The sequence below is a fragment of the Nannobrachium achirus genome (assembly GCF_963921795.1).
Source record: "Nannobrachium achirus genome assembly, chromosome: 18".
NCBI lineage: Eukaryota > Metazoa > Chordata > Actinopteri > Myctophiformes > Myctophidae > Nannobrachium > Nannobrachium achirus.
This window is the reverse complement of record NC_137825.1, coordinates 42,802,194-42,829,303: the sequence shown is the minus strand read 5'-3', so window position 1 is coordinate 42,829,303 and position 27,110 is coordinate 42,802,194. Positions and strand designations below refer to the sequence as shown.

The 27,110-nt window shown below is 42.3% G+C and overlaps 1 protein-coding gene across 1 annotated transcript in view; it reads right to left on the bottom strand.

Moving 5' to 3' along the window:
* Nucleotides 1–3,581: 3,581 nt before the first annotated feature.
* Nucleotides 3,582–27,110, bottom strand: part of lmf1 (lipase maturation factor 1) — a 35,514-nt gene continuing 11,985 nt past the window's right edge. Inside the window, exons 5-11 of the mRNA XM_080747159.1 lie at nt 23,507–23,572; nt 14,156–14,323; nt 13,372–13,552; nt 10,062–10,215; nt 7,991–8,174; nt 6,160–6,272; nt 3,582–4,995 (exon numbers count right to left, since the gene is read on the bottom strand). Coding sequence (XP_080603285.1) covers nt 4,809–4,995; nt 6,160–6,272; nt 7,991–8,174; nt 10,062–10,215; nt 13,372–13,552; nt 14,156–14,323; nt 23,507–23,572 — 1,053 coding nt within the window. The 3' untranslated portion in view covers nt 3,582–4,808. The remainder of the gene's footprint in view (nt 4,996–6,159; nt 6,273–7,990; nt 8,175–10,061; nt 10,216–13,371; nt 13,553–14,155; nt 14,324–23,506; nt 23,573–27,110) is intronic.

Below are 27,110 nucleotides of genomic sequence, written 5' to 3'. Positions count from 1 at the left end.
TTGACAACGAAACGTTCTTAACACAGCAGCCCCCATATTTACTTTGGAAAATATGTTAAATTCTAAGTACGTTTCGAGTACCGGTTTGATACAAGAGCGAATAAGCACTACACTTCTGGAATCATGTGCGTCGACTTAAAGTTGGATCCAGGCCTAATAACTTTATCTGGCCACCCCGTTGCCACCTCCTTGTTACATTTTCTTTTCTCCAGGTGGATGGACATTCTTTCATGGACATCCTTTCATAGGTGATCTAAGTCCAGCCGCCCGTATCAGATCAGAGGAGGATACCGCACATTGTACCTCATCCACCCTTTCTTCTCTCTCCTTTTGGTATCTTTATCCTCCTCCTTCTTTTTTTCTTTTTTATTCTTCTCTTTTTTTGTCTTTCTTAATCTTGTGTATCCTTCTCTTTTTTTTTTTTGTCTTTCTTAGTCTTGTGTAGCCGCCCCGTACAGGAAGAGATGGGGACTTGAGGTCGCAAATCAGGACTTGAACCTGTGACGCTGCAAAAGCTGGATTATCAGCCTAGATCTTTGGAACACTACCCTGTGTTCCAGAGCAGCAGTTGATTTTCAGTACTGTGTGGTTCATTTGTTTCTCATTTTGGTATGTTGTCACCTTGACTTTGATTATGAAGACATGACTTGTTGACATTACTTTATTCAATATGTCTTCAAATGCAATTTTGTCATTCTCTTTGAAATTTTTCAGTGATTCCTGAGTCATGTTGTGACCCAGCAGTACCTCAGCTGTTTCGTGGAAGCATGTCACCCATTGAACATCTCCAGATTCTTCAATTTTTACCTTCAGCCGAAGTCTGTATTTAACGTTTGGAGAGGTCTTTTCGCATTTGGGACAATAGTAGGATCCCTTTTCCAGGTCTCTAAGTTTCCTGTTGCATCTGTCAGTGGTACACGCTTCATATATGTCCTGTTCAATGTCAACATACCTTCTCCAAAAACATCAATATTGAACTCCATATGTATATGGATACATATATGGCATTTTTATTTTATTTTATCCTTTATTAATAAAAATACATGTATGTATCCATATACATATGGAGTTCAATATTGATGTTTTTGGAGAAGGTATGTTGTAAATGTATGCTACTTAGTAAGGGGCCTCGGGTTAGATACTCTTTGTATGGCCTCTGGAGGTCCTTGGCGTCGGTTAGTAGTATGCCCAGCACATAAGATGTGGGACGTCTTAAAGCCTGCAGCCATGTAGCATTTTCCATCAGGCCTGTTGGTTTTCACGCTCCAGTGCGGCGTTCATGCGCTGCAAGTCCTTGTCCACAGCCCTATGGTCCTGGTGGCCCTTGGTATTGTTGATATTCTGGAAACACTGCCATTGACTTGCACCAATTTTGTGAGGATATCAACCCTAGGAGACACGGGGAGAACACGCCAACCCAACCTAGGGTGTGAGCGATAGGGCCCTGACTATGTTATGTCAAAACATGCCCATATGTGGACATTACCAAATATGGGCATTTCCAGATATGTCCTTAATATTGATAACATTGGGACAGGGATCTCCATATATGGGCATAAAACGTATGTTAATTAGTAAAGCCAAGCTTGGGTTTGATGCCTTGGGATTTCTATATTTGGACATAAGTGTATACCCAATAGGTCATCATCTGGAAAGGTAGGGTGTAAATCAGAGTAAAGCAGGCTTTTTGAGTTAGTTAGGGCCAGAGATTGATGACATCAGAAATCCCCATATATGGGCATAAAGGGATTTTGCTTTTGGGAATGCCCATCTATGGCATTTTAATTTTATTTTATCCTTTATTAATAAAAATACATGTATGTATCCATATACATATGGAGTTCAATATTGATGTTTTTGGAGAAGGTATGTTGTAAATGTATGCTACTTAGTAAGGGTTGGCGATAGGGCCTTTCTGTGTGGAGTTTGCCTAAACATGGAGATGTGGTACAGAAGGACTCATATATGGGCATAAAAAGTATGTCATGTGACATCACTTCCTGTACAGACAGACAGTCAGACAGACAGACAGACAGACAGACAGCCATTGACTCCGACCTAACAATAGCTACTGTCTATGACGGTAGTTCCATATGACATATTGGACTAGACTATCTCCATATATAGTGTTATCCACATCTCCATGTTAGGACTCATATATGGGCATAAAAAGTATGTCATGTGACATCACTTCCTGTACAGACAGTCAGCCATTGACTCCGGATTAACAATGGCTACTGTCTATGACGGTAGTCCCATATGACATATTGGACTAGACTATCTCCATATATAGTGTTATCCACATCTCCATGTTTAGACAGCCAATGACTCCGGCCTAACAATGGCTACTTTCTATGACGGTAGTCCCATATGACATGATGGACTGGACTATCTCCATATATAGTGTTATCCACATTTCGTGTAGCCGCCCTGTACAGGAGGTGATGTCACAACTCGCTGACATCACACTGACATCACAGAGGATACGGACGGTCACGAGGATACGGAAGGAAGGAAGGACACTCAAGCGACACGGTTCTTCAGAGTATATGCGACCTTCGGTCGCAACAATGCACTTGCTTTCACAGAGTGGATCCTGTCTACGGGGCTCCTAGTGGGAAATCTATTCTGGTGCTGACTGGGACTGGACCGATCATTTCTTGTGCAAGCTGCCTATAGGCCATTAAAACAAATTCCTGAATATTTTGTGTTGATCCTTTCCCACACATTCTGAATTATTCATCTCAACCCCAACGTTGCAAGGCTGTTATTATTATTTATTAAGACTGATTTCAACTACAGTACATCACATGACATAATCAAACAAGTGATGTAGTTATTAGACCCCGGTAATAACTATATTGTTTATAGTGGAATGGCTACTTTTATTGTCAAAAAATGCTAAAACGTCTCTTGACGGTTCAGGCCACAGCATTCATTATTGATTTTTCTGTGAGTTCAGCTTAAGAAACACATACTGTAGGTCTGCTTCTTTACAATAACCAATGAGCACACCCATATAATATTGTATACTTTGTCCTTATGTTTATGGATCCCAAAGAAATATGAAAATAAGTGAAATGTGCTAACATTTTAAGATGCACACTTCTATACACTACTTGAAATGCTGGTGAATTATACTTCGTTTAAAAATAACTATCATAAGCCCAGAAGGGACGTTCATTTTTATTTGATTTGACATCTCATTGACAAAACCGCATATGAATGAACACGATAAAAAGATCGACAAAATTGTCTAGAGTAGACGGACAAGTTACTGCTAATCCGATCACCATCACAAGCAAAAGTTGCATGGACACGATAAGAAAATAATTAATTACTAACTAAAATAACAAAAACATGGAACCTGCTACAACTCAACTAGTTATGTTTAGGTCCAGCTACTAGTATTCAGCCAGCTCTTTATGGAAGACCTAAAGTTAACAATAGGACTAATCGATTTAAAGCTTCCATGTAACTGCTGCAGAGTATTTTGAATATAGGTACATGGTACAGTCTGTGGAGCTTCCTCTGCTGGAATAACTGTAAAATCCTGTGTCTTGTGAACCATTCACATTTTATTATGGGATACATATCATGCAACCATGACTTCCATCTCCAGCTTCTGTACTTTTACACAAATAGTCATACAGTTTATAAAAAATAAAATAATTTAATCAGAAAAAATGTATGCACAAAGCATCGTTTAAAAGCCCGAACCTCATTGAGTGCAGAACTATTACATTTCTACAAAAACGTCTGGTTATCAATCGATTAAACAAATGTGATGACATTCATATGGATGGTAATGGTCCTGGCCAACAATGATGACAACTTTGATTAATGTAAAACATTTTTTCATTTAGTTTTATTTGGATTTCAACAGTGTAGACAGATTGACAAATCTAGCCTAGGCTTAGTTGAACCGTGAAACGCCAAACCTCAATATCAATTTACATCTCATGGAAAATTAATGCAGCAGCTTGAGACAAGCTTTCACATTAAATCAGTATAACCCTTCTATAATGAAAGGTTATGAATGACAATATGTTAATAATAAGTCTTCTTGACCTTGACCATCCAATCGCACTACATTGATACAGAGAGATCTACAGTAATATATGAAGTTCCAAGGCCTTGTGCTATGATTTGATGATACTGTACATTGTACTGAGTCAAAGTGAACAGTGACATACATAAACAACTGCCGCCACATGCCATATGGTTGTAGGGCTGCTTATCCAGACCTAAATACACTGGTTCCTCTTTTTGGTTTGAAGGATATGTGTTCCACGCAGCACCCTATACAGACTGTTATTTGCAGAATTCCTGGCCTAGAAATTGTGTTGAATGTTTTTGAAGTCTTTTCCTAGTGAAAAGATTAATTTTTTGGAAATTATCCACAGCACTTATAACTCACAATTTGGTGTAAAAAAAACAACAAAAAAACAAAGCGCAATATGGCAATATCATGCAGTGTTACTTTACACAGCATAAGACGTCTGGCAGAGAAAACTATTTTATTTCACAGTTAACTCTCAGCTATCATACAGTGTTTTACTGTACATTCAAATGGCAGTTGATATTAACAGTTTTTAAGATGTTTTAAAACGATGCGGCTCCTCAAAGAAGCTCAGTGGTTTTGATGATGAATGGAGTCTACAGACACCTCCAATGAGATATTTTGTAACTGTTCAGCTTGCAACATAATTCAATATTTGTTGAAAACTTTCTTTCAACTTCAAAGTTGAGTGCGCTCATTCAATATGTAATCACTGTGTGATTTTTGCAGTCCAAAGGTCATGATTCTACTTCCTGTTTGTTGGTATGTGAGGGTGGGGCCAGTTCCTGGACTGGAAGTAGCCTCTGAGTCCCTCAAGGTTGACGGCAGGGAAATAAGCGCCAATTTGTTTCCTTAGCCACCACTTCCCCTGCACTGCACTGGCACTGCCTGGTTGGCTGAACTTATACCTGAAGTGTTCTCCACGTACCCACCTGGGGAGATGAAAGGACAGGAGAGGGGGAGTTAAGATTGGAAAGGTGAAGAGAGTGAGAGTGGAGGAGAGCAGAGTCCATCATATGCTTTCTGTACATATTTGAAGTAAAACATTAGATTTAATTCCACCAGAGGGGGCTAGAGACACTAATACATGCTCTGTGGGGTGGCAGTGGCTCAGGAGGTAGAGCGGCTGTCTTGTGAATGTAATGCACTTTGGAAAGCACTTTGCATAAAGGCGCTAAATAAATGCACCATCAACCATTTTGACGTCAAAGTCAACCATCTAATACAGAATAACATACCCCAGCTTTCTTGGGATCAAACCCTGCCAGAGCCTTCTCCCTTGTCTCCCTCTTAACTTCCCTAGAAGGCTGAGTGGACTGGACTGTCAACTAACATTGCATTTATTCCTAGACAGATTAGTCAAGACACTTTTGGTTACACTTCATTGAAAACTGATTTCCAAGTGACTCAGAACCCCAGTTATTTAACTTTTCATCACAACCACTCAATACAAACATATTGCTACTGTTCCCAGGTCAAACCTAACCACGTGTTTTAAAATGTTTGTGTGTGTGTGTGTGTGTGTGTGTGTGTGTGTGTGTGTGTGTGTGTGTGTGTGTGTGTGTGTGTGTGTTTCACCCATAATGTGTCTTTAGCTCTATAAACAGAAAGACTGAGCAGAAATTGAACCAGCTTATGTTGAGCCTTGTTCTTAATAATAAGATAGACAAATACAAGTGAGTGTGTGACTGTGTGCTCTAGTTCAGTGTTTCTCAACCACTGTGCCTGGGGACCTTTGGTGTGCCCCTGAGAAGGGTCAAGTGTGCCCCTTGAAACTGCTTGAAAGCCAGTATTGTATTTATCATTTTAAAAATGATTTAAGCTAGTGAAAACAGCAGATCTACAAGCACGTGTGTGCTTGTAGATCTGCTGTTTTCACTACTGTTGTGCGACAGCCTTGTATGATGAAGCACAGGGCTTTTATTTGCGAAGAAACGTACAAATTTGAAACTTGGAGATACAAGGTTTCTTCCCGACAGTGACGATATTTACACCCCCGTATTACGTTGGTGTGCCCATGGATTCTTGGGACATGAAAAGTGTGCCCATGCAGAAAAAAGTTTGAGAAACACTGCTCTAGTTGTATGGCTGGTTACCTGGGGGCTTCTCTACCCTGGAAGGGGTTGTGGTCTAAAAGGGACAGGACGGTGGTGTCGTTAGACAGCAGACGGCCTGCTATATGGATCACCCATTCACTCTGCTCATAGGTCTGTAAAGGAGAGAGAAAGAGAGAGGAATAGATTCGTAAAGACGATGAACGATGGGGAGAGTAAAGAGAACTAATATAATATAATCAAAAGTGAGAAAAATGATGTTCAGCTCGTGTGGGAAAATAACAATTCATCTACTGCCCTCTAGTGACTGACTACATAGATAAAACAAGGTTATAGAAATGCAATGTCTCAACCTTTTTGGCTGGTGTTAGTAAAATGAAGAATGAAGAAATTTGCCAGCACTCAAGGAATCTCCTTTTTTATCGACCGTACAGGCCTTCCTCAGCGTGAGTATAGAATACTCACGCTGAGGAAGGCCTGTACGGTCGAAACGCGTCCGTGTGTTGTGAGCCTGTATGAGGTAAATAAAACTTGATAAAAAAGGAGATTCCTTGAGTGCTGGCAACTTTCTTCATTCTACATGTTCTTTCGAGCCGTGCACCTAAAAGACTGTATCTAAATTGGAGTGTTGCGGGCTTTCTGCTTTGTTGCAGGCGTCTCTCTACTTGTTAGTAAAATGAAGACATTGCTAAATACAATCTTCTGTCACAGGCGTGCATACGCAATGGTGAACTGGGGCACCAAAAAATGGTTTCTTTTTACATTTTAGGCTTCACTCGATTGCTGATGCTAGAGACGGACATAGTAATTGTCACCACAAATATCAGGTATATCATGTTCATTTAGTTTAGGAATATAGTTCACATCTGTGTCAAGATTTACAAAAACAAATCAGTGATTAATTACATGATGAATTGGCCTGTGTAATAAACAGCATGTTACTCTCTTGAGACTAATTAGGATAACTTTATATTCTTTTATTATTATTTATTTTTAAAGAAAACTGGCAAAGACATATGGTGAAAGTTGTGCAGTACAAACTAGCGCAGCAAAACGTTTTCTTTTTAGGCTTCTTTAGGACCTAACGATGGATTTTAGCCATGGGTACCAAACTTTATTTTGAGAATTACCCATAGAATTATCCATATCAAGTTCACAGTGAAGTCAGAGCGTGATGTCAGAGCGGCAATCCCATTCTGTTAGAGTGGTTCCCCTGACATCACAGTGATGTCAGAGCATGATGTCAGAGCGGCTAACCCATAGACCGTAAAAAAAGTGTACACTGCCGGCCGGACGTCTACGGACAAGCTGTGGTTCTGATACGGTTCTGATAGTAAACTGCGACCTACGGTTGCAACAAATAAGTGCCATATGCAGTTGTGTAAAGTAACTAAGTACATTTACGTACTTAGTACATACAGTACTAAGAGTGCTGTACTTACTGTAAGAACAATTTTGAGGTATTTGTACTTTAGTTGAGTATTTCCAATTTCCAATACTTTTACTTCTACTTCACTACATCTCGGATCTAAATATACCTTGGACATTTTCAAACATTTTGTACTTTAAGTACGTTTTGATGCCAATACCTTCATACTTTTACTTTTACTCAGTAAAACAGAGTAACAGAGTATTTCGACATTGCAGTATTGATACTTTTATACCTTGGACATTTTCAAACATTTTGTACTTTAAGTACGTTTTGATGCCAATACCTTCATACTTTTACTTTTACTCAGTAAAACAGAGTAACAGAGTATTTCGACATTGCAGTATTGATACTTTTACTTAAGTGAGTACTTTTTCCACCACTGGCCATATGCCATTCTGCAGCTCACGACAGAACATATAACATAAAACGGTGGTTCGTTACCTGGAAAGCTGCGAACCACATGAGCCAGTCCAGTCGGTAGTGGTAGGGGGAGATGAGGCAGGGTCGCCGGTATACGTCTCCTGGCTTACACATGAACTGGTACTCCTCCCACACCGCCTCAGGGTCCTTGGGGTCTGAACTCAGAGTGCCTTGGAAGATAACCTCGGTGCGCTCCTTGGTGATGCTGAGGAGAGATGGATGGAGAGAAGGTCATGTCAGTCAGTAGCACTTTTAACACAAGTAAGACACCCTAAGGGTGAGAAGCGACCGCCAGGTCCCTTTGAACAACAGAGCTTCTACACACACACACACACACACACACACACACACACACACACACACACACACACACACACACACACACACACACACACACACACACACACACACACACACACACACACACACACACACACACACACACACACACACACACACACACACACACACGCGCAAATGGGACTGTTAAACAGCATGTTATAGAACTCGCCCCAGTTGACAGAGCTGCCTTCTGTTAAACAGCGTGTTGAACAGCAATTCCTCTCAAAGAAGAACTCCCTAAACCAGACCTGGGTATGCAGCCCTTTGGTTCACTCTGACCGGCCCTTGTAGGGTTAATGGCAAATTACAAAATAAACACATTTTCTAATTTTACCTCATGCATGGACTAAAGCTGCATTGTTTTTATTTTGACGTTTTTTATTCACGTACATATGGACGTAATGAGTACATCAACATGTGTGTGTGATCATTGGATCGTTGTCTCAATAACAAGCAGGTGGTCAGACTGGTCACATGCCTGCCTTACCTTACCCATCAAAAATGGCTAAAGTGGCTAAAAAAAGAAAACCCGATGCTGAATGCCGGGTTTTCAACAAAAATTTGACTGCTAAGTATTTTATTTACTGAAGTCGGAGCTAAAGCCGTGTGTTTAGTTTGCGAGGAGCACATTTGCGGGGAGCACTGCCTTTTGGCCCGGCCCTCCACAATATTTTCTGTTGTTCATGTGGCCCCATGGAAAAAATAATTGCCCACCCCTGCCCTTAACAGTATGTTATAGAACAGTGACAGGAGAGACACAGCTGACAACAATCTGAGCTGTCTGTGACAGCCACAGCCAATCAGTGACGCGGCACAGACCCATGAGAGTGAGTGTCACACTAAATGTGTTACTTACAACTTTTTGTAACCTGCCTTCATGGATGGAATGGGAGGGAGGAACTGAAGTCCATAGGTAACGAAAGGTTGTGTATTAGCGTGACTAACACAACTCCTACAGAGCCTGTAGCCAAATAGGGTTCTCAAACAGTGTGCCATGAGAAAGGTCCAGGGGTGCCTTGGGATTTTGTGGGATCTTCTGCCAAGTCAACACCTCTCAGTACTTTTATTGTTTATCTCCATAAATGAGAAGTAGTGAAATGGAAAGGCCTGCCTTTAAAAGACAGAGATCTTCCTGCTCTCGGGACCAAAGGCCCACGTGACCTTTCAGGGCTCGACATTTTGGTCGCAAATGTGCCTAAAATGATATCTGTGCGACCTAAAATTATAATTGGGAGCACCCGTGCGACTACAAATAATTCCTGTGGTGCGACCAAAGCGGCCGGTCGAGTGGACCAAAACGAGCGCTCCTTGCCACTGGAGAAAACCTCTGAGCTGCAGTAGCTAGTTGCTTCACTTATTGACACAACGGAGCGAAGCGGGAGCATCGCGGATTCAATATACTTACGAAATGTAGGCCAACACAAAAAGCCTGATCAGTATGCTTTGTCCACATTTGAAGTGAGTAGGCTCTTTGCAATGTAATGGCATACACCATTCATAAACCATGTTATTATGTTTACCAGTATATTGCAATTATTTTATAGCCACGAAATTTTACCTTTTCACCATTGCATGTTATATTGTTGCCTAAAATCATCTGTAACACATTGGTGCTCCTTCCATTTTGGAGGGTGCTCCTAAATTATTTCTGGTGCTCCTAGATTTTTAAACTGATAGCACCAGTGCTACCAAGTAAAAAAAACGTAATTTCGAGCCTTGCCTTTGATGGACCTACTGTACAGTACAGTACCTGCCAAAGGCTCCGTAGGTGTTGACAATGCGCAGTGGGTCGAACGACGTGTTCATCACCTGCCTGGAACTCAACAGGTTCAACACCACAGGGACGCTCAGCCAGCCAATGAGAACGCCCAGGGATATGTTCACCACCCGACGCATCAACATACCTGATAAAGCACGCATGCACCCCCGCGCACACACGCACACGCGCACACACACACACACACACACACACACACACACACACACACACACACACACACACACACACACACACACACACACACACACACACACACACACACACACACACACACACACACACACACACACACACACACACACACACACACAAACAGAATACAGAAGAAATGGTCAGAGAGTGTTTTGTGTGTAAGTGTACAATATTTCCCTCCACAATATTCCCAGAGCAGGAAAAGGCCTAGCCTGTGACATCATGGTTTGGTTTTGGTATTGACAAATGTTTGACTAGACGGCTCCTAATTCCATCATACCCACCTGGCTACTTCATCACACACCTCCTCCCAGTGCATGTTAAAACCATTAGTCCAACGTAGCCTGATATTTCACTTCCAAATCGACTTTTAGGGTTTAACACAATGACTTAAACACTCTTACACACAATCTAGGCTGTTTTATATTCAGTTACATACAAGCCAACACAGAACTAAAGCCAGTAATGGGTCCGTTGGGATCCATTAGAATGGGTCCAGTGTTGCTTTTACCACATGTTTAACCACGGCATTTAAAACCCATTTAGGCCTAGAATTATTGAATGCTTTAACCAGTGAAAAATAGCAGATATACAAGCTCGCGCTGCGAGCTTGTAGATCTGCTATTTTTGAAAAAATCACACCCGTGTGAAGTGGAGCTGTGTGTGTGTGTGTGTGTGTGTGTGTGTGTGTGTGTGTGTGTGTGTGTGTGTGTGTGTGTGTGTGTGTGTGTGTGTGTGTGTGTGTGTGGATCATGTGTACCGATTTTTGTGACATTTGAAGAAAATATGTAGGAAAAGGAGCAAAAAGTGTGTTTTGGAGAAAATTCAAGATGGCGGAAAATCTATCATGGCGCAAATGGGCGTGGCCTATATGGGGAGATGCGTCATGACCCAAGGAATCCAGGGAATAAATATTTTTAATTTTCCGACCTACGGTTCAAGAGTTACAGGCCAGAACGTAAAGTGGGGTGTTATAGCGCCACCATGAGGCCAAATGACACAATTATTTTTTATTTAATCCTTGAAATCATTATGAACCTCCTCTCCAAGTCTTGAAACTGTAGCCCCTGTGGTTTGCGAGAGACAAATAATTGAATGTGAGTTTTTGCGATTCCCATTCTAAGTCAATGGGGAAAATTAATTCACTAATAAATTAATATCAATTAAACTATAGAACCTTTCTCTTAGAAAAGTAATAGCCCGCGATTCCCGAGTAAGCCGGTCGATTTGACATATGGCGCGAGTGTTTGGTGGCAAAACTGTGGGACTAGTGGCGTGCCGAAGTTTAGGAAGTTGAGGCTACATACACACAGACACACACACAGACAGACACACAGACCCACACAGCCACGTATAGGGAGCCTGTGCTTCACACAGCTCCAAAAATCATGAAAATGTGTGCAAATCTTTGAATATATGTATTTTCAAAGCAAACGTTTGTAACTCGAATTTTGCTTCTAGGTGGTCCCCTAAATATTTTGAGATGGGGGTCCGTGGCCAAATAAATAATTATTATTATTATTTTTTGGGGGTCCTTGACATGAAAAGGTTTGAGAACCACTGACATAGTAGTCTCTCAAGAACAGACTAACTGAGCTCCATTTAAGTGAAAAGGACCTTTTCTTTGACGATGGCTGGCCAGATTGCTGACATAAAAACATAGGTTTTTCAAAAAACCTTAGAAGGATTCAAAAGACACTTACAGAATCGTGTCAAAATTCTAATTTTCACGATTTTTCAAAAATAGCATATCTACAAGCTCGAGTGCCGTGCTGTGAGCTTGTATATCTGCTATTTTTCAATAGTTAAAGCATAAAATAAAGATACACAATATAGTGTACACGTTCTGAATGGCTTAAGCGTAAGAACGCGAACTGCATCACATTCAATTTCACTCTGCATCCAGGACTGTGGATTATTATGAACTCAAACACACAGCCTCCACCTGTCTCCCTCGCTCTCTTTCTCTCACGCGCTTGTTTTCTCCTCCTTCTCCTGGCTTCTGCAGCTGTCAAAGAGCCAGAACCTCCCCCACCCAGTGGTGGAAAGAGTACTCGCATTTCTTACTCAAGTAAAAGTGTCATTACTGCAATATAGAAATACAGTACTCTGTTACAAGTAAAAGTCTGGAATTCAAAATGTAAGTAAGAATACCTCAAAATTGTACAGTAAATGTACTTCATTACTTTACACCAATGGCCCCACCCCACCCAAATGACTCCTATGATGACTGGAGTAAATTCCTGCTTGAGCCAATGACACGCATCTGCTCCTGCTGCGAGTACTACCAACAAGTGCTCAGAGATACTCCAGAGGTAGAGAGGCGCCATCTACCCCTGCTGACCTTTCTTGCAGGGTACAAGGCCTGCCGAATCGTCGCCACAATATCTTGCACTTTTTAATGACATCAAGAAACAAGAGGGGTACAGGTACAAGCAGAAGATGTTGCTGTGACATTTTCCGCAAGGCTGTGCTAAGAGCAGCAATGCCATATACAATTCAAGATGATAATAATAGAGATAATACTGGATTGTAATGAAAATAACAATAATTATGAGCAAATACATTAGGCTATGGTTAGGTTAGTATAATAGAATGTACTGTGAGATAAGGTATACAGATAAAATGGATATACATCAAGTACTGTGCACTTACCTGAATCTAAGTGCATTATATTGCAAGTAACCGTGTGAGCAAAACAAGCATAGTTATTTCCTTGTCCTTGTCCAGGGCTCTGAGAGCCACAGGGAAAAAGCTCTTTCTGAGCCTTGAGCCCAGGGCTGTAAGAAACCTCATGCATTTGCCATTCCGTATTGACACAAACAGTCCATTACTTGGGTTGTGTCTGTCCTTCATTATGATATTGGAATAAAATATGGGAAAGCAACTATTTTAGTTTATGTGTTGGGTATGTATTTAGGGCTGTCACGATTATGACATTTTACATGATGATTAATTGTCACTCAAATAATTGCAGCCCTATATGTATTTGGGCTGTGTGTGTGTGTGTGTGTGTGTGTGTGTGTGTGTGTGTGTGTGTGTGTGTGTGTGTGTGTGTGTGTGTGTGTGTGTGTGTGTGTGTGTGTACCTTTTGTAGGCTCAGGGGTGCGGCCGTCGATGTCCTCCGATTGGATGTCCAGGGTCTTGTTCTTGGCTCCACTCCCTGAGCCAAACAGGAAGCCTAGTGCCGCATCGTCAAAGCAGGCCAGACTGGGAACGATGGTCAGCCAGTTTAGGAAGCTGAGGTTCCCACTCACTATCAGAGTCAACTGGAGGACACAAATACACATGTAGATTTGTAATCAATCGATTTCCAATTAAAGGATAGTTCACCCTTTTTTCTATTGATTACTCATGCCATGGAGACTTGAGTTCAATAACATTTTTAGTTTTTTGTCGCAGAGATGGGGGGTGACACGCAGCAAAGGCCGTCAGGATCGGGACCCGAACCTGCGACGCTGCAAGGCTGGTCTGGATTACCAGCCTAGGTGCCTGGACCACTACCCTGTGGCCCAGGCCTCGTCACATTCTTAAGACAAAAATGTAATTAAAAAAAAGTAATGGTTTCCCCCATCCACTGCCATTTATTTGGGTCCCCAACCAGGGCCATGCATTCGGGTCCCCATCCGGAATCAATGGGGGTAAATTTACTATAATCACATTTTTGTCTTAGGAATGCGACAAAATACACACACACACACACACACACACACACACACACACACACACACACACACACACACACACACACACACACACACACACACACACACACACACACACACACACACACACACACACACACACACTACTCCTTTAAGTCGTGTTTCGCTCATGGTGTATAGAGACTAGAGAGAGAACAAAAGTGATACCTGGAACAATATCTGGATTGCTCCATTGACCACGCACATCCTGCGGCCCAAGAAGGTGAAGAAGGGGAAGACGAGCTCAATCAGGTGGTTCGACATAGTCTCAAAGCGGTGGAACCACCATGGTGAGACGTGCATGTAGTAGGACATGGGGTTAGGCACCGGCTGGGTCTGGAGACAGAGAAGACAGAGAAGACAGGTATTTAGGAGAGAAAGGGGGGGAAGGAGGGAAGTAGAGGGATTAAGGGGAAAAGTAGGAGAGGAATGGAAAATGGAGGGAACAGGGGAGGGAAGGGAAAGATCGAGGGAATGAGAATGTAAAAGAGGGGACAATGTCTCACCAACATAACTTTAAAGGCAAAGATTTAGTCTGACACACACACACACACACATCTGTTCTGAGGTCAGTGCCAGTTCTCTGTCTCTCGAGGGATCGTACTGGAGAGGAAGTGACCACTGACAGCTCTGTTGTCAGTTTAGTGGTGAAACACAGAGCATGTCAGTGGGGGGTCCCAGCAGCCACATCCTTCCTCCGCAAATCACAGAGGGAGTTGGAATGGGAGTGACTCCATGCAGGGACAATTTGGGGTCACAGGGGGAACACCTTGGCTTCCTCCTCAACACTTTGACTTCCAGGTCAAGCAGTGAGATTCTAAACAACAGAGCAAAATGGCCCCCATGGTTAATTAAGCACAGGCACATACGTATAATACAACTGTGCATGTTTTAGATTCACATGTCAGTGAGCTATAGCGAATCCACAAGTCACATTTGCTAAGAATTATGTTTGGTATGTTCTTTTTTATATTAAAACCAATGAACAACCGGTTTCCCCTTCCTCTGTATCTCATCTCAAATCTTGGTCATCCCCATCCTTATGGGGATGACCAAGATTTGTTGTGCACGATTGTTCTTGGCAAACCTGATCACATTGGGATGCCTGGTTCAATCGATACAATTTATACAGAAACTCCTGTTCGTGATTTTTTTTTATCACACCCATGTGAAGTGAGTGGTGCTCTATGGGCCGTTCTGTCCGTGACATCAGCTGTGGTGATGACGGACTCTGCAAACTTTCTTTGACGTTAAAGGAGTAGTTCACCCCAAAATGACTTTTTTTCTATTGATTACTCACCCCATGGTGACTTGAATTCAATCATATGTTTTATTTTTTGTCGCATTCAGGCAATAGGAATGTGATCATTATAAATGTACCCCCATTGATTCCGGATGGAGACTGAAATGCATTTGGGTCTCCATCCGGAATCATTGGGGATACATTTATAATAATCAAGTTATTGGCTTAGGAATGGAACAAAAACAAAGAAAATGCCATGGGGGTGAGTAATCGATAGAAAAAAAGTCATTTTGGGGGTGAACTACTCCTTTAAGTCTTGTGTGCCTTCCTTTTTCTTTGTTTTCACATTTTGGTAATGTTCTATTGTCTGGTTAGTATAGTCAGGGGATATCTTCAGAAATATTGTCAAATCCTGGAATAAATCCGTGACAGCTGCTGAAAGTTGGGGTCCCATTAACTTTACTATACAGGAAAAAACACCTCAAAATGAATATGCTTTAAAGCTGTACTGTGGAAGCTGCTCAACTAGTGGTCAGTAGCGGTATTGCTTTTTTCGGCCGTTTTTCGCCCAGAGTCGCCGCGGACCACCAGAACGGGGGTCCGCGGACCACCGCGGCCGCCGCGACCACCTCCGCCTCGCCGATACGCGTCCGTAGAGACCAGGATTGAGGGAGTAGCAATCAAGATTCCTTCACCAATGTAAACACAGTTGCTGAGGGAAGTTACTTCCTGAAGAGACCGGTGGTGTATGATCTGTGCTGTGATTGGCCGGTAGTGTATCATGTGGGAGATGACATCATTTTGCCGGGAAATACAGCAACTGTCAAGGTAGAAAACATATAAAGAAAAGGCTTTTGGGGCTGAAATTAACGGAGTGGGTGTTCTAAAACTTTAGCGATTTAATAGTTAGGACAATTTTAAGATTTGTTATATTAAAAAAGTTACATAGTATAACTTTAAGTAGCATGTGAGGGGTCAAACTAGGGTTTTTTCATGATTCTGAATCCATTGCAAGCATTTGTTTTGCATGAAAAACATTCATTGGGCTAAAAACGGACCCTCAAAAATATGGTTTAGTGATGAGTGATCACTTTTCACTGTTTTGCGGGGTCCATTTTTAGCCCAAGGAATGTTTTTCGAGCAAAACAAATGCTTGAAATAAATATAGATACGTTAACAACTTGGGGGCCAAACTTGTTCAGTAACGAGATACGGCCACTGGAGGTCGCTGTGCCAAAACTCGGTTGTCTCGCCTCTCAACGAGACAAAGGGTTAACTTTGTTACATGCAGCTGCATCCGTCCTGTGTACCCTGTGAGAGACGCTGGTGCATATGTCATAACGTCCTGGATGACGCGCACAGAAGCGAAATGGAGCATCTAGGCTGCATTGATTTCTATTCTATGCTGAAACATAAAAAGGGCTTTATCTCTGAATAAGGTGCAAAGAACGCCAGGGAAGCAGAGATCTGATTGTTTTCACGGCGACACTTTACCGCGATGGTCGGCCCCGGTTTGGATTTTAGTTTCGCGAGCGTTTGTAAAACAATGGATTATCTTCCTCAATCGTCAGTGGACACTCACGTGCACACGCACGAAGCTTCCGAGGCTCTTCAAAATAAAGCGTAAGTGAACGGCGGCACCAGCAACAGCTAGAAATGTTAGAAACCTTGGCTTCCGTTGTGGGACCCCAACTTTCAGCAGCTGTCACGGATTCTCCTAGGGAAACTGAATTTCAGTCTTTGTGAGATGTGAGAGACACCTTTACAAACACATTGGTCAAGCCATTTTTTGGTAAGGAATTTATTCCAGGACTTTTTAAGATATCCCCTGATTACTAGGGATGGAGCTCGTTAATTCTTATTGATAATGAGCACCTTATTGAGACAGGCTTTTATCGAGCCCATTGAGTGTTTTCTAATATTTTGTGGAAAGACGACAAATTCAGAACAGAACTGGTATCTTTGTATTGGCCAGTTTTGTGACTGAGTTTGTGGCTGACCACCATCTATGAAGATTAGATGACAGTGACAAAAGTAACACATTTTATTATTAAATATCATTAAAACGATCATTCAATAGTGTGCAATAAGTGTTAAATGGCTTTATATTATGAATAGTACGGTAATAATGACTTAATCACCATTTTAGAGCGGACCGCTCGCCCCTAGTGGCGGACCACTTGCCCTGGAGCGGAACTCTCGCCAGAGATTTTTAGAAAAAAAAGTTTTAACCTTCTGTGAGGACACTGAATCAATACTTGTAGCAAATATTTTCTAAACATAGACAAGGAGAGTTGCCATGCTGTTAGCCATTTTGCTTTGGCACAAAACCCATGTCACAGACAGTATTTTTGAGTAACTTACAGTGTGGGGGTGGAGGGGCATTTCCACATCTAAATAAAGATGGGACCTTATTTAGGTGGAGGCAGTCCTGTGTAAACATCAACAAGACCAACAGGGCTTGCATAGTGCTGTGCTCGAGTTTGAGCCGGGTTTATGTGGATGGCCATGTATGTTTACTAGTCTGCGTTCGCCGGTGTGCGCGTGACCATGTTCTTGTACTGTACAAGCAGAAGTAAAGACTAAACGAAAATACAAAGTGTGCGTGTGTGTATCCCTGTGCAATGCCAATATCTTAAGGATGTTTGAGTGAGTAGGGGAGCTACTGACTGACTTTGCATGAGAGTAACCTACGAGTGGTTCTGAAACGTTTTAATTGTTAGGACCACCATAACTCTGATAGTGTACAAATGGAACCAAATGGACCCGTAACTCAGTTACAGTCCATTAGTGACCCAGATAAAATGTATTCAATATGCTACAGTAAGTATGATTGAATTTATGTTTATCAAAAATTATATTGAAGGCCAAAATGATGTATAATTTTGTTAAAATATAGGAATCGTTAACGGGAACAGTTAAGGAATCAGACCGTTAAAAACTAATTCGTTAAAATCCCAAAGGATCTCAACCCTAGGAGTGGCTGCAGCCGTCATGATGGTGGAAAAGTTGTACACCCAAACAAAGCTAGGCGAGGAGCTGACAATTAGGCTCTGGAAAAACAAAATTAGCAGTGAAAATAAAAACAAGGGGGACAGCCGTCACGCTTCATCATCATGATGTATATTTAAGGAATAAAAGCCGGCCAGTTCCACGACACCCCCCCCCCCCCTGGAAAGCCCAGGGCAGAGAGCCTGTAACCTCAGATAACCAAACAACCCCATCTAGCTAGCATTACAACAAACACACCAACACAAACACCGGCAGTGCCAAACGTTCACCTCCACAGGCCTTCACAGCCAGTCCCAGACCTTGGGTGGAGCAGGGTGGAGCATGTGCGGGTTTGGGGGAGTAGCAGAGGGGGGATTGCAGTTCTTTCACAGGTCTGAAAGAGCGCAGTGTGTCAAGCCAGGTTAATAAGCCCACACCTGGCGCCAGTGGCTTCCGGTGCTCCGTTCGTGCGTGTGAATGCACACGCGTAAGTGGGCACAAAATTCAGTTTTTTGTCTGTGCACATTTGTGTATCAACATGTGGATGTACTGTAAGTGTGTATGGCTGTGTGCAAGTGAGTGCATATACATATGCATAGATGAATGTGCGTCCATGTGTGCATAGAGTGTATGATATATACATGTGCACGTTCATCTGGGAATCTTTGTGTGTGTGAGAGAGAATCTACACTACAGTACAATATGCTGCAGGATGTTGGGAGTTATTTGTTGTACAAGGAAACATTCCCAAATAAAATAAGATACTATGTATGTATATGCATATCCGATGTACAGTATATCCACAGGTGATGACATGGGATTGTCCATTAGTGATCAGAATGGCCAATGCCAGTCTAGTCCCCCCATATAATGCCATTTCAAACAGCATTTCAATACTAAAGCTGGCTGCACACTAGCTCAGGTCACCTTCATTACACTACACTGTGCTACAGAAGTAGCTTTCACTAATTAGCCCAATCAGTATAAAGAAGGGGGCTAGCTGTGTGTGTTTGGGTTAGAATGTAGAATGAGAAATACATTTATTCTTTATTAGGATCCCCATTAGCTTCCACAAAGTGGTCGCTAGTCTTCCTGGGGTCCACACAAAGATTCATACAGTAAAAACAGACAATAGTAAAAATGTTGTTATCTAAAATAGACGAAAATCTAGTTAACAGCATAAAAAGTTAAATCGCTCTGCATATAAAAAAACAGAAAACAATAACCAATAAATCACAAATACAGTGTTTTCACGAAATACATAAATACAAATAAGGTACAAAAAAAGAAAAACACAATTACATCTATGAAGGACTCATCAATTTATGTTTGAGTAACCTTTTAAAAGAAAATCTGCTTCTGGTATGTTTTAGATATAGGGAGCATATTATTCCAAGCTGAAAAAGCTCTATGAAGAACATTCATCAGGCTAGTCTTTGGGACATGAGAGGACATCACCGTTTTAGAACATATGGGTGACTGACTGCATGCAAGGTAGGGTTTAATATTTTCCCGGATTTGGGCTCATTTTAAATCCCGGGAATTTCTGACCTTAACCCGGGCTTCCCGGGATGTCCCGTTAATATATATATATAAAAAAAAGAAGAAAAAAAAAAAAGGAAAAATAAAAAGCGCAAAACTGTTTCCTATGCCTATCGGCCTGGCGGAGACAACAAGTGCCCACATGCGCTCTGCTCTGGCTGGGTAGAAAGATATGATCACCGGTCTGCGGGGCGGGGGCTGTTTGTCATCAGAACTTCAGTTCAGGACTCGCTTTTGGACCTTTATATTCGATCGGACATCATTAGGCTACAGATCAAATTCACATCATCCACCACTCACGCACGGTCTCTGTGGCAGCCACAATTGGCTGCGCAATTCATGGGACTGTCAAACGCAGCAATGGATGTTCTTATTAATTTTCCTTCCACACTATAGCCCTATCTCTTTGAAAAGACGTTTTCTGCGCCCACTTGTATAAAAACAAAATATCACGACTTTAGTAGAGCGAAGATGATCATCGTGTTGCAGTGAGCAATTGTGCCCATAAAAGCGCTTCTCTGTTCAAGCAAACACACGCAATAGCGCAACCATCCCACTAATAAGGTAGGCCTACGCCAATACAATTCATAAACTGTCACAAAGTGCTGTCAGATGTTTTAATTCTGGTTAAACCATATTGTGTGGAAATGCAAACCAACAGACTGAACAGATTAGGCTATTTCATGTTTAGAGTGGCAATGTGTGAGTCCAATTGACTGAGTGGAGTGGACACATAGGAGGTTGCAATAATGCATGCGTTTGGTGGTTACAGTTATATATCTCGGCAATTTATGGCAAATCTATCGTTTCATATTTATAGAAACATAGTAGAAATACAAGCTCACAGGGCGCGACACCGCAGAGCAGCTTCTCGCGAACGGCACTTCATTGCGTGCGTGCACCCCCACCCTCCCTTTTTTTGCTGGAGAGTTTCTCATGTAAAACATAGACTGTACGTAAAAACGTTAAAAGCATAATAATTAATGCAGCAATAAGAATGTAAATGCGCCATTATCATCTGTCAGTGTTTTCTCCGAATCGCTTTAACAAGTACAGCCTAGCTTATAGTGAAAACAGCCAATCTACAAGTTTACAACGGGCACTTTGTGCTGCATTGTGAGATGGTACAGTAGATCAGCTATTTTCGATGACAGGCTTGCTTGACAGCCCACGGAGACTGGTAAAATCCTTCCACACAGCTGAAACAGACGAGATGCTTGCACGGCTGGCGAGGATAAAGTGTCAGGCAGTCTAATTGCCTCTGCGCTGTTAGTAAATTGTATTTTCTAACAAGGAAAAACATAACCTCCGGGATGACGGGTCTCGCCGCCAATTCCCGGGAGGGAAATTACGTGCGCTCTGCCCGGGATCCCGGCATTAAACCCTAATGCAAGGACAGAGGAATGGACACATCGAGACCCTCAACAGAGATAGTTAACCACTACAGAGGAAATACGAGGGGATGCTTGGCTGTTGAGTCTGAGAATGAATATGTGGCATGTTGGGGCAAAGACATGATGCTCTTTGCATTGTCTGCATCAATAGGCTGAGGCAAAGGCAATGTTAGGACAGAAATATATAGACATGAACCACATAAACATAGCACTGACTCAACCCATATTGACACACACACACACACACACACACACACACACACACACACACACACACACACACACACACACACACACACACACACACACACACACACACACACACACACACACACACACACACACACACACACACACACACACACAGCAATACAAAGAGGTGCTTAAATCAGAGACTACGATGAAATGGAAACCATAATCTGTCAATCTCCACGTGTAAATATAGGCTTAATGTGCAAGTTCATTCCCATTAAAAACCTTGAAATGGACACAGAGACCAAAAACCAAAATAAGCTGAACTTTTAAGTAGAACCAACTCTCCTCCACCATTGTACTCATTGTATTGAGTCACCTAATTACGTTTGATTACACAACGGATGATTTCAGCCCGCAATCTGATTAGTCAAACCCTGACAATAATTGCCATGGATCTCTGGTTCATGAATCCGCAAGCTGACATTTTGTGGTGCCCACAGTTAAGTTAGTTAATCACTTTATTTCTTCAACGATTCCTCCAGTACACCTCATAGATATTGCATAATCATCACTCCCTCTCGGCTGTCATTGCTTTAATATGGCGGGGCTGTGTTTTTTGTGAGGGTTTTAAGCATACAGTACAGGATACAGTACGTCAAGTAAATCATTCCCAAATCACTTCCTTTGGTCACACGCTGGTCCATAAAAATCCCCAGACCACAACAGCCATCCAGCCCTGCAGGAGCCACGTCTATTACAGCCTGTTTAGTTTGGGAGAGTGTACGTTTGTCTGTCTTTGTGTACTGTCTACAGTATATGCCCTTTATGTTGGTATGCCTTTCTGTGTGTGTGTGTGTGTGTGTGTGTGTGTGTGTAAGAAGGGAGGGGCTTCTTATATGCATGTACACAATGTTTGTGTGTGTGTGTGTGTGTGTGTGTGTGTGTGTGTATATGCCTGCTACAGTATGTGTGTGTTTGTATATTGCTCTCCACAGTATGTTCATGCATATGCATATGCATATGCGTATGCGCGCGCGTGCGTGCGTGCGTGCGTGCGTGCGTGCGTGCGTGCGTGCGTGTGTGTGTGTGTGTGTCGCCCCCTTCTTTCCAGTCCCATAGGAGCCAATGTATTCCTGTCTGTGTTAATTACAGAACATGGTCCTTCTAGCTTCCCAACTCTGCGGCTCTCTGAAAGACAGGCTGGTGTGGTCTCAATGTGGTTGAATGTCCCGTGGGGAAAAACAAACATTAGACAGGGCGAAGACCACACGGCCTGTGTGAGATGCTGATTTATTGAAACCCCAAGACAGCGGTTACCATAATGTGTTGCCACGGTGTGGTCAGGATAACGTGATTTTCGTTGCCCTTCTGTCATCGTTTAGGAGACAACGGCTAAGGGAGACTGTTTATTGCCGGGATGGTCTCTGTGGTGGCGATGGTGTCACGCAAAAAGAAAACTAGCCCCGGAGAACATTGGAGACGCGGTTTTTGAGCGAGAGACTGGTTGTGTTAGTTAGATCTTTGTAGTGTATTTACATTACATCAATATAGTATACCCCATACTAATACAACAAGAGGCAGGGGTAACTTTGAAAACAGACAGAAACACCTGGAAGGCACAGAGGAAGCGAGGTCTGGTGGCTGATGAAGAGCGTTTGTTAATGTAATTTACTGTACTTAAAGATCGAAGACAGGAGGATGGTAAAGATCATCTGCTTGATATATTCACAGATTGCTGCACTGATTGCTCTTCAAAGCAAACACATGCAAGAGATAGAATGATGACTACCTCTGTGGTAAGACTAGGCTATATTAAGGTTGGGCCTATGATACGTTATAACCACATTTATAATGCAATTATAAGGCACTTGTTATGCGTGCATAACAACTTATAACGAGGTTTATGGAGTATTATAACATAATTTAATGTATACGTTTTGGTCATAATGCATTATAGATTCAGTGGAACAGCACACTGTAAATATCAGGTAACACCTCAAGTCAAGTCTATAATGCATTATAATCACAATTATGAGACATTATAATGCATCATAATGCTTTATAATATAAACATTTAAACACTAGACTAAATATACTATTTCGTTACATCTCACATGTTGATTGTGTCACATTACAAAGACATAAGGTACATACCTCATAGTGATAGTCCATGCAGGTGAGGTCCCTCCAGCATTTGTCCCCTCTGATTTTGATGAGACCCTGGAAAAGGTAGGAAATATTTATGTCATTGGATCAAAGCACCAACACTATTTGACAGTCAATGGCCTTTGTAAAAGGTCCCCTAGGAGTAACTTTGATGACTAATCTATCTATAAATGCGAGAAGTCTCTGCGTGCGTGCGTGTCTGCGTGTCTGTCTGTAATCCGCGTATCTCGAGAACCGTTCGTCCCACCGGCTTCAGATTCGGCACACGCGTTCCCCGCCGCGGCACGGAGGGCAGTGCCGGGCCTCGACCCGACCCGACGTGCGGTTTTCCCTAACCGGCGCGAAACGTTCGGAATCTCCTTATGCGGGCTGATTGTTGACATCGGGCTGTTCCGGAGGAAATCGGCGCAAGCGCTGACTCATTGTGACATCACTTCATAAAAGGCTCTGACATCACGTACGCCACATGAGTCAACAAAAAATCTCTGTGAGTGTGTACAGTATGTATGTATGTAATCCGCGTATCTCGAGAACCGTTCGTCCCACCGGCACGCGCGTTCTCCATATATGGGAATAAAATGAATGCCCGTATGCGGAGCTGATGTCTGTCATCAGAGTTTTCCGCAACCGGTACTGTGTGTGCAGAGATCTTCATATATGGGCATAAGTGGACAAAGACAAACAGATGGTCAAAACGGGTCCTATGACAACAGGTATATTGGGGTTTGCATTAAAGGGTGGGGCATTCATGGGGTTTGCATTAAAGGGTGGCATTCATTCCCTATTTCAAATTCGGCACGTGCGTTCCCCACCGCAGCAGGTAGTGCAGTGCTCGGCCCGACCCGATACACGATTTTCTGGAACCAGCACGAAAGGTTCGGATTCTGATGTCTGACATCAGGATTTTCTGGAACTGGCACTGTGTCTGCATAGATCTCCATATATGGGCATAAAATGGATGCAGACAGAGAGATACAGATATCTCCATATATGAGTCAACAAAAAATGCCATGGTTACGTATTCTGATGTTCCTATATGGGCATAAAAGGACACAGGCAAACATATGGTCAAAACGGCTCTTATGACAACAGGTATAATGGGGTTTGCATTAAAGGGTGGGGCATTCATTCCCTATTTCAAATTCGGCACGCGCGTTCCCCGCCACAGCAGGTAGTGCAGTGCCCGGCCTCGACCCGATCCGATACGCGATTTTCTGGAACCAGCACAAAAGGTTCGGATTCTGATGTCTGACATCAGGGTTTTCAGGAACCGGCACTGTGTCTGCATAGATCTCCATTTATGGGCATAAAATGGATGCAGACAGACAGATACGGATATCTCCATATATGAGCATACATGGACACAGGCAAACAGATGGTCAAAACGGGTCCTATGACAACAGGTATAATGGGGTTTGCATTAAAGGGGGAACCAGCACTGTGTCTGCAACACAGTCGGAGGCACAGACAGATACAGAGATCTCCATAATGGGCATAAAGGGACACAGACAAACAGATACAGAGATCTCCATATATGGGCATGAAATGGATGCAGACAGACAGATACAGATATCTCCATATATGAGCATAAATGGACACAGGCAAACAGATGGTCAATACAGGTCCTACAGAGATCTCCATATATGGGCATAAAATGGACGCAGACAGACAGATAACTCCATATAACAGATGGTCAAAACGGGTCCTACAGAGATCTCCATATATGGACATAAAATGGACGTAGACAGACAGATATCCCCATATATGGGCATAAATGGACACACGCAAACAGATGGTCAAAACAGATCCTATGACAACAGGCAGTGATGTTACTAGGTTTTCAATGTAATGGGTCCCGGGACCCACAGGTGGTCATTCAAATGGGTCCCAGAAAAGTGTTATGAGTCCTCAATACAATGTTTTCGAGCGCTGTGAGCTTGTAGATCGGCTATTTTCAAAATGTTTGCCTATTTCTTATATTTATTTTACAAGTTGGCTAATGTTTGAACTTAGAACTAGGATTTCTAAATACACTAGGCTACAGACACCCATGTAATTATATTTATATCACTGGGACCCCAATTTATATTAAATGTTAAAATACTAGAGTACAAATGGAACAGGTCCATTTGGTTCCATTTGTTCACCGAGTTACAGACCCATAAAGACCCTCAAGGACCCAGGACCCCACTTTGAGAACCACTAGTGAAAATTGTTTATAGCTGTTCCAGGTTTAACTGATAATAAATCTTTACAGTGTTTATCTTACACTAAAAACTATCTAAACTAATATAGCAACTTAAGTAGAAGTAAATTATTTTAACATGGACTCCAATGGAGGCGCATCCCCGGGACCCCAGGACCATGACATGAATGAGTCCCTGGGCGACTTGAATGAGTTTTTGATGCGGGATGCGCACGTAATGACATCACTGAACAGGTATAATGGGGTTTGCATTAAAGGGCGGGGCATTCATCCCCTATTTACATTGTTCCCGAGTTGGCCAGGGCGCCGACTAGACGCTCGGCCGAGACAGATAACTCCATATATGGGCATAAATGGACACAGGCAAACAGATGGTCAAAACGGGTCCTACAGAGATCTCCATATATGGACATAAAATGGACGTCGACAGACAGATATCCCCATATATGGGCATAAATGGACACACGCAAACAGATGGTCAAAACAGATGGTCAAAACAGATCCTATGACAACAGGTATAATGGGGTTTGCATTAAAGGGCGGGGCATTCATCCCCTATTTACATTGTTCCCGAGTTGGCCAGGGCGCCGACTCGGGCGGCCGAGCTTCTAGTTTCCTTAATTCATGCAGTTACCCTGGATCTCGTGCATTATTATTTTTTTTCTTCAGCTTATCTTTGTAGAATCACAGTATGTTGCATAATAAAACTCGTTCTGAGCCAAGTGGATCCCACACCATTCTGTGCAACATCTCAAAAAACAAGGCAAACGCTGACTTTCCAAAAGAGAAAGAGGAACCAGCAGTTTAAAAAAAGTAGTCCAATATTATGCCCAAGGTATCATCGTACAACAGTGTTGTGCACTGCAAATGGCAGTACCACCGTACGAGGAAGAATAAATCAGGCATTAGCCTGAGACTTTCTACAGGATTGATTTGGAAAATCATGTGCAGGATAAACAACCGTGAATCTTTCATAAGCAAAATCACATTACAGATAGTTTATCAAATCATCCATATTCAAATCACACATCCTGTTCAAAAATTGACCATGGAAAAATACATTTGGACTTCAAAACTAATCGTATTATTTGGTCCTTCCCAAGTGAGCCAATAAAGAGTAGCTGACTACCGTTCAAGAGCCCATGACTATTTATTTTACTTTTTTTCTTTAGATGTCTACTACTTCAAAGGCTTCAAAGACATGAATCATGAAGCATGAATCTCTGTGCGCATTATGCTTTCCCAGTGAAACGCCTCTCTGCCCTCAGTGTCCGGTGTATTAACATTAACATATCTTACCAAGTAGTTCAGAAACCAATCACAGATGCTTTTATATTTGATTGTATAATTGCATTTGTGGTCAGGATGAAAGCAATCAGCTAAATG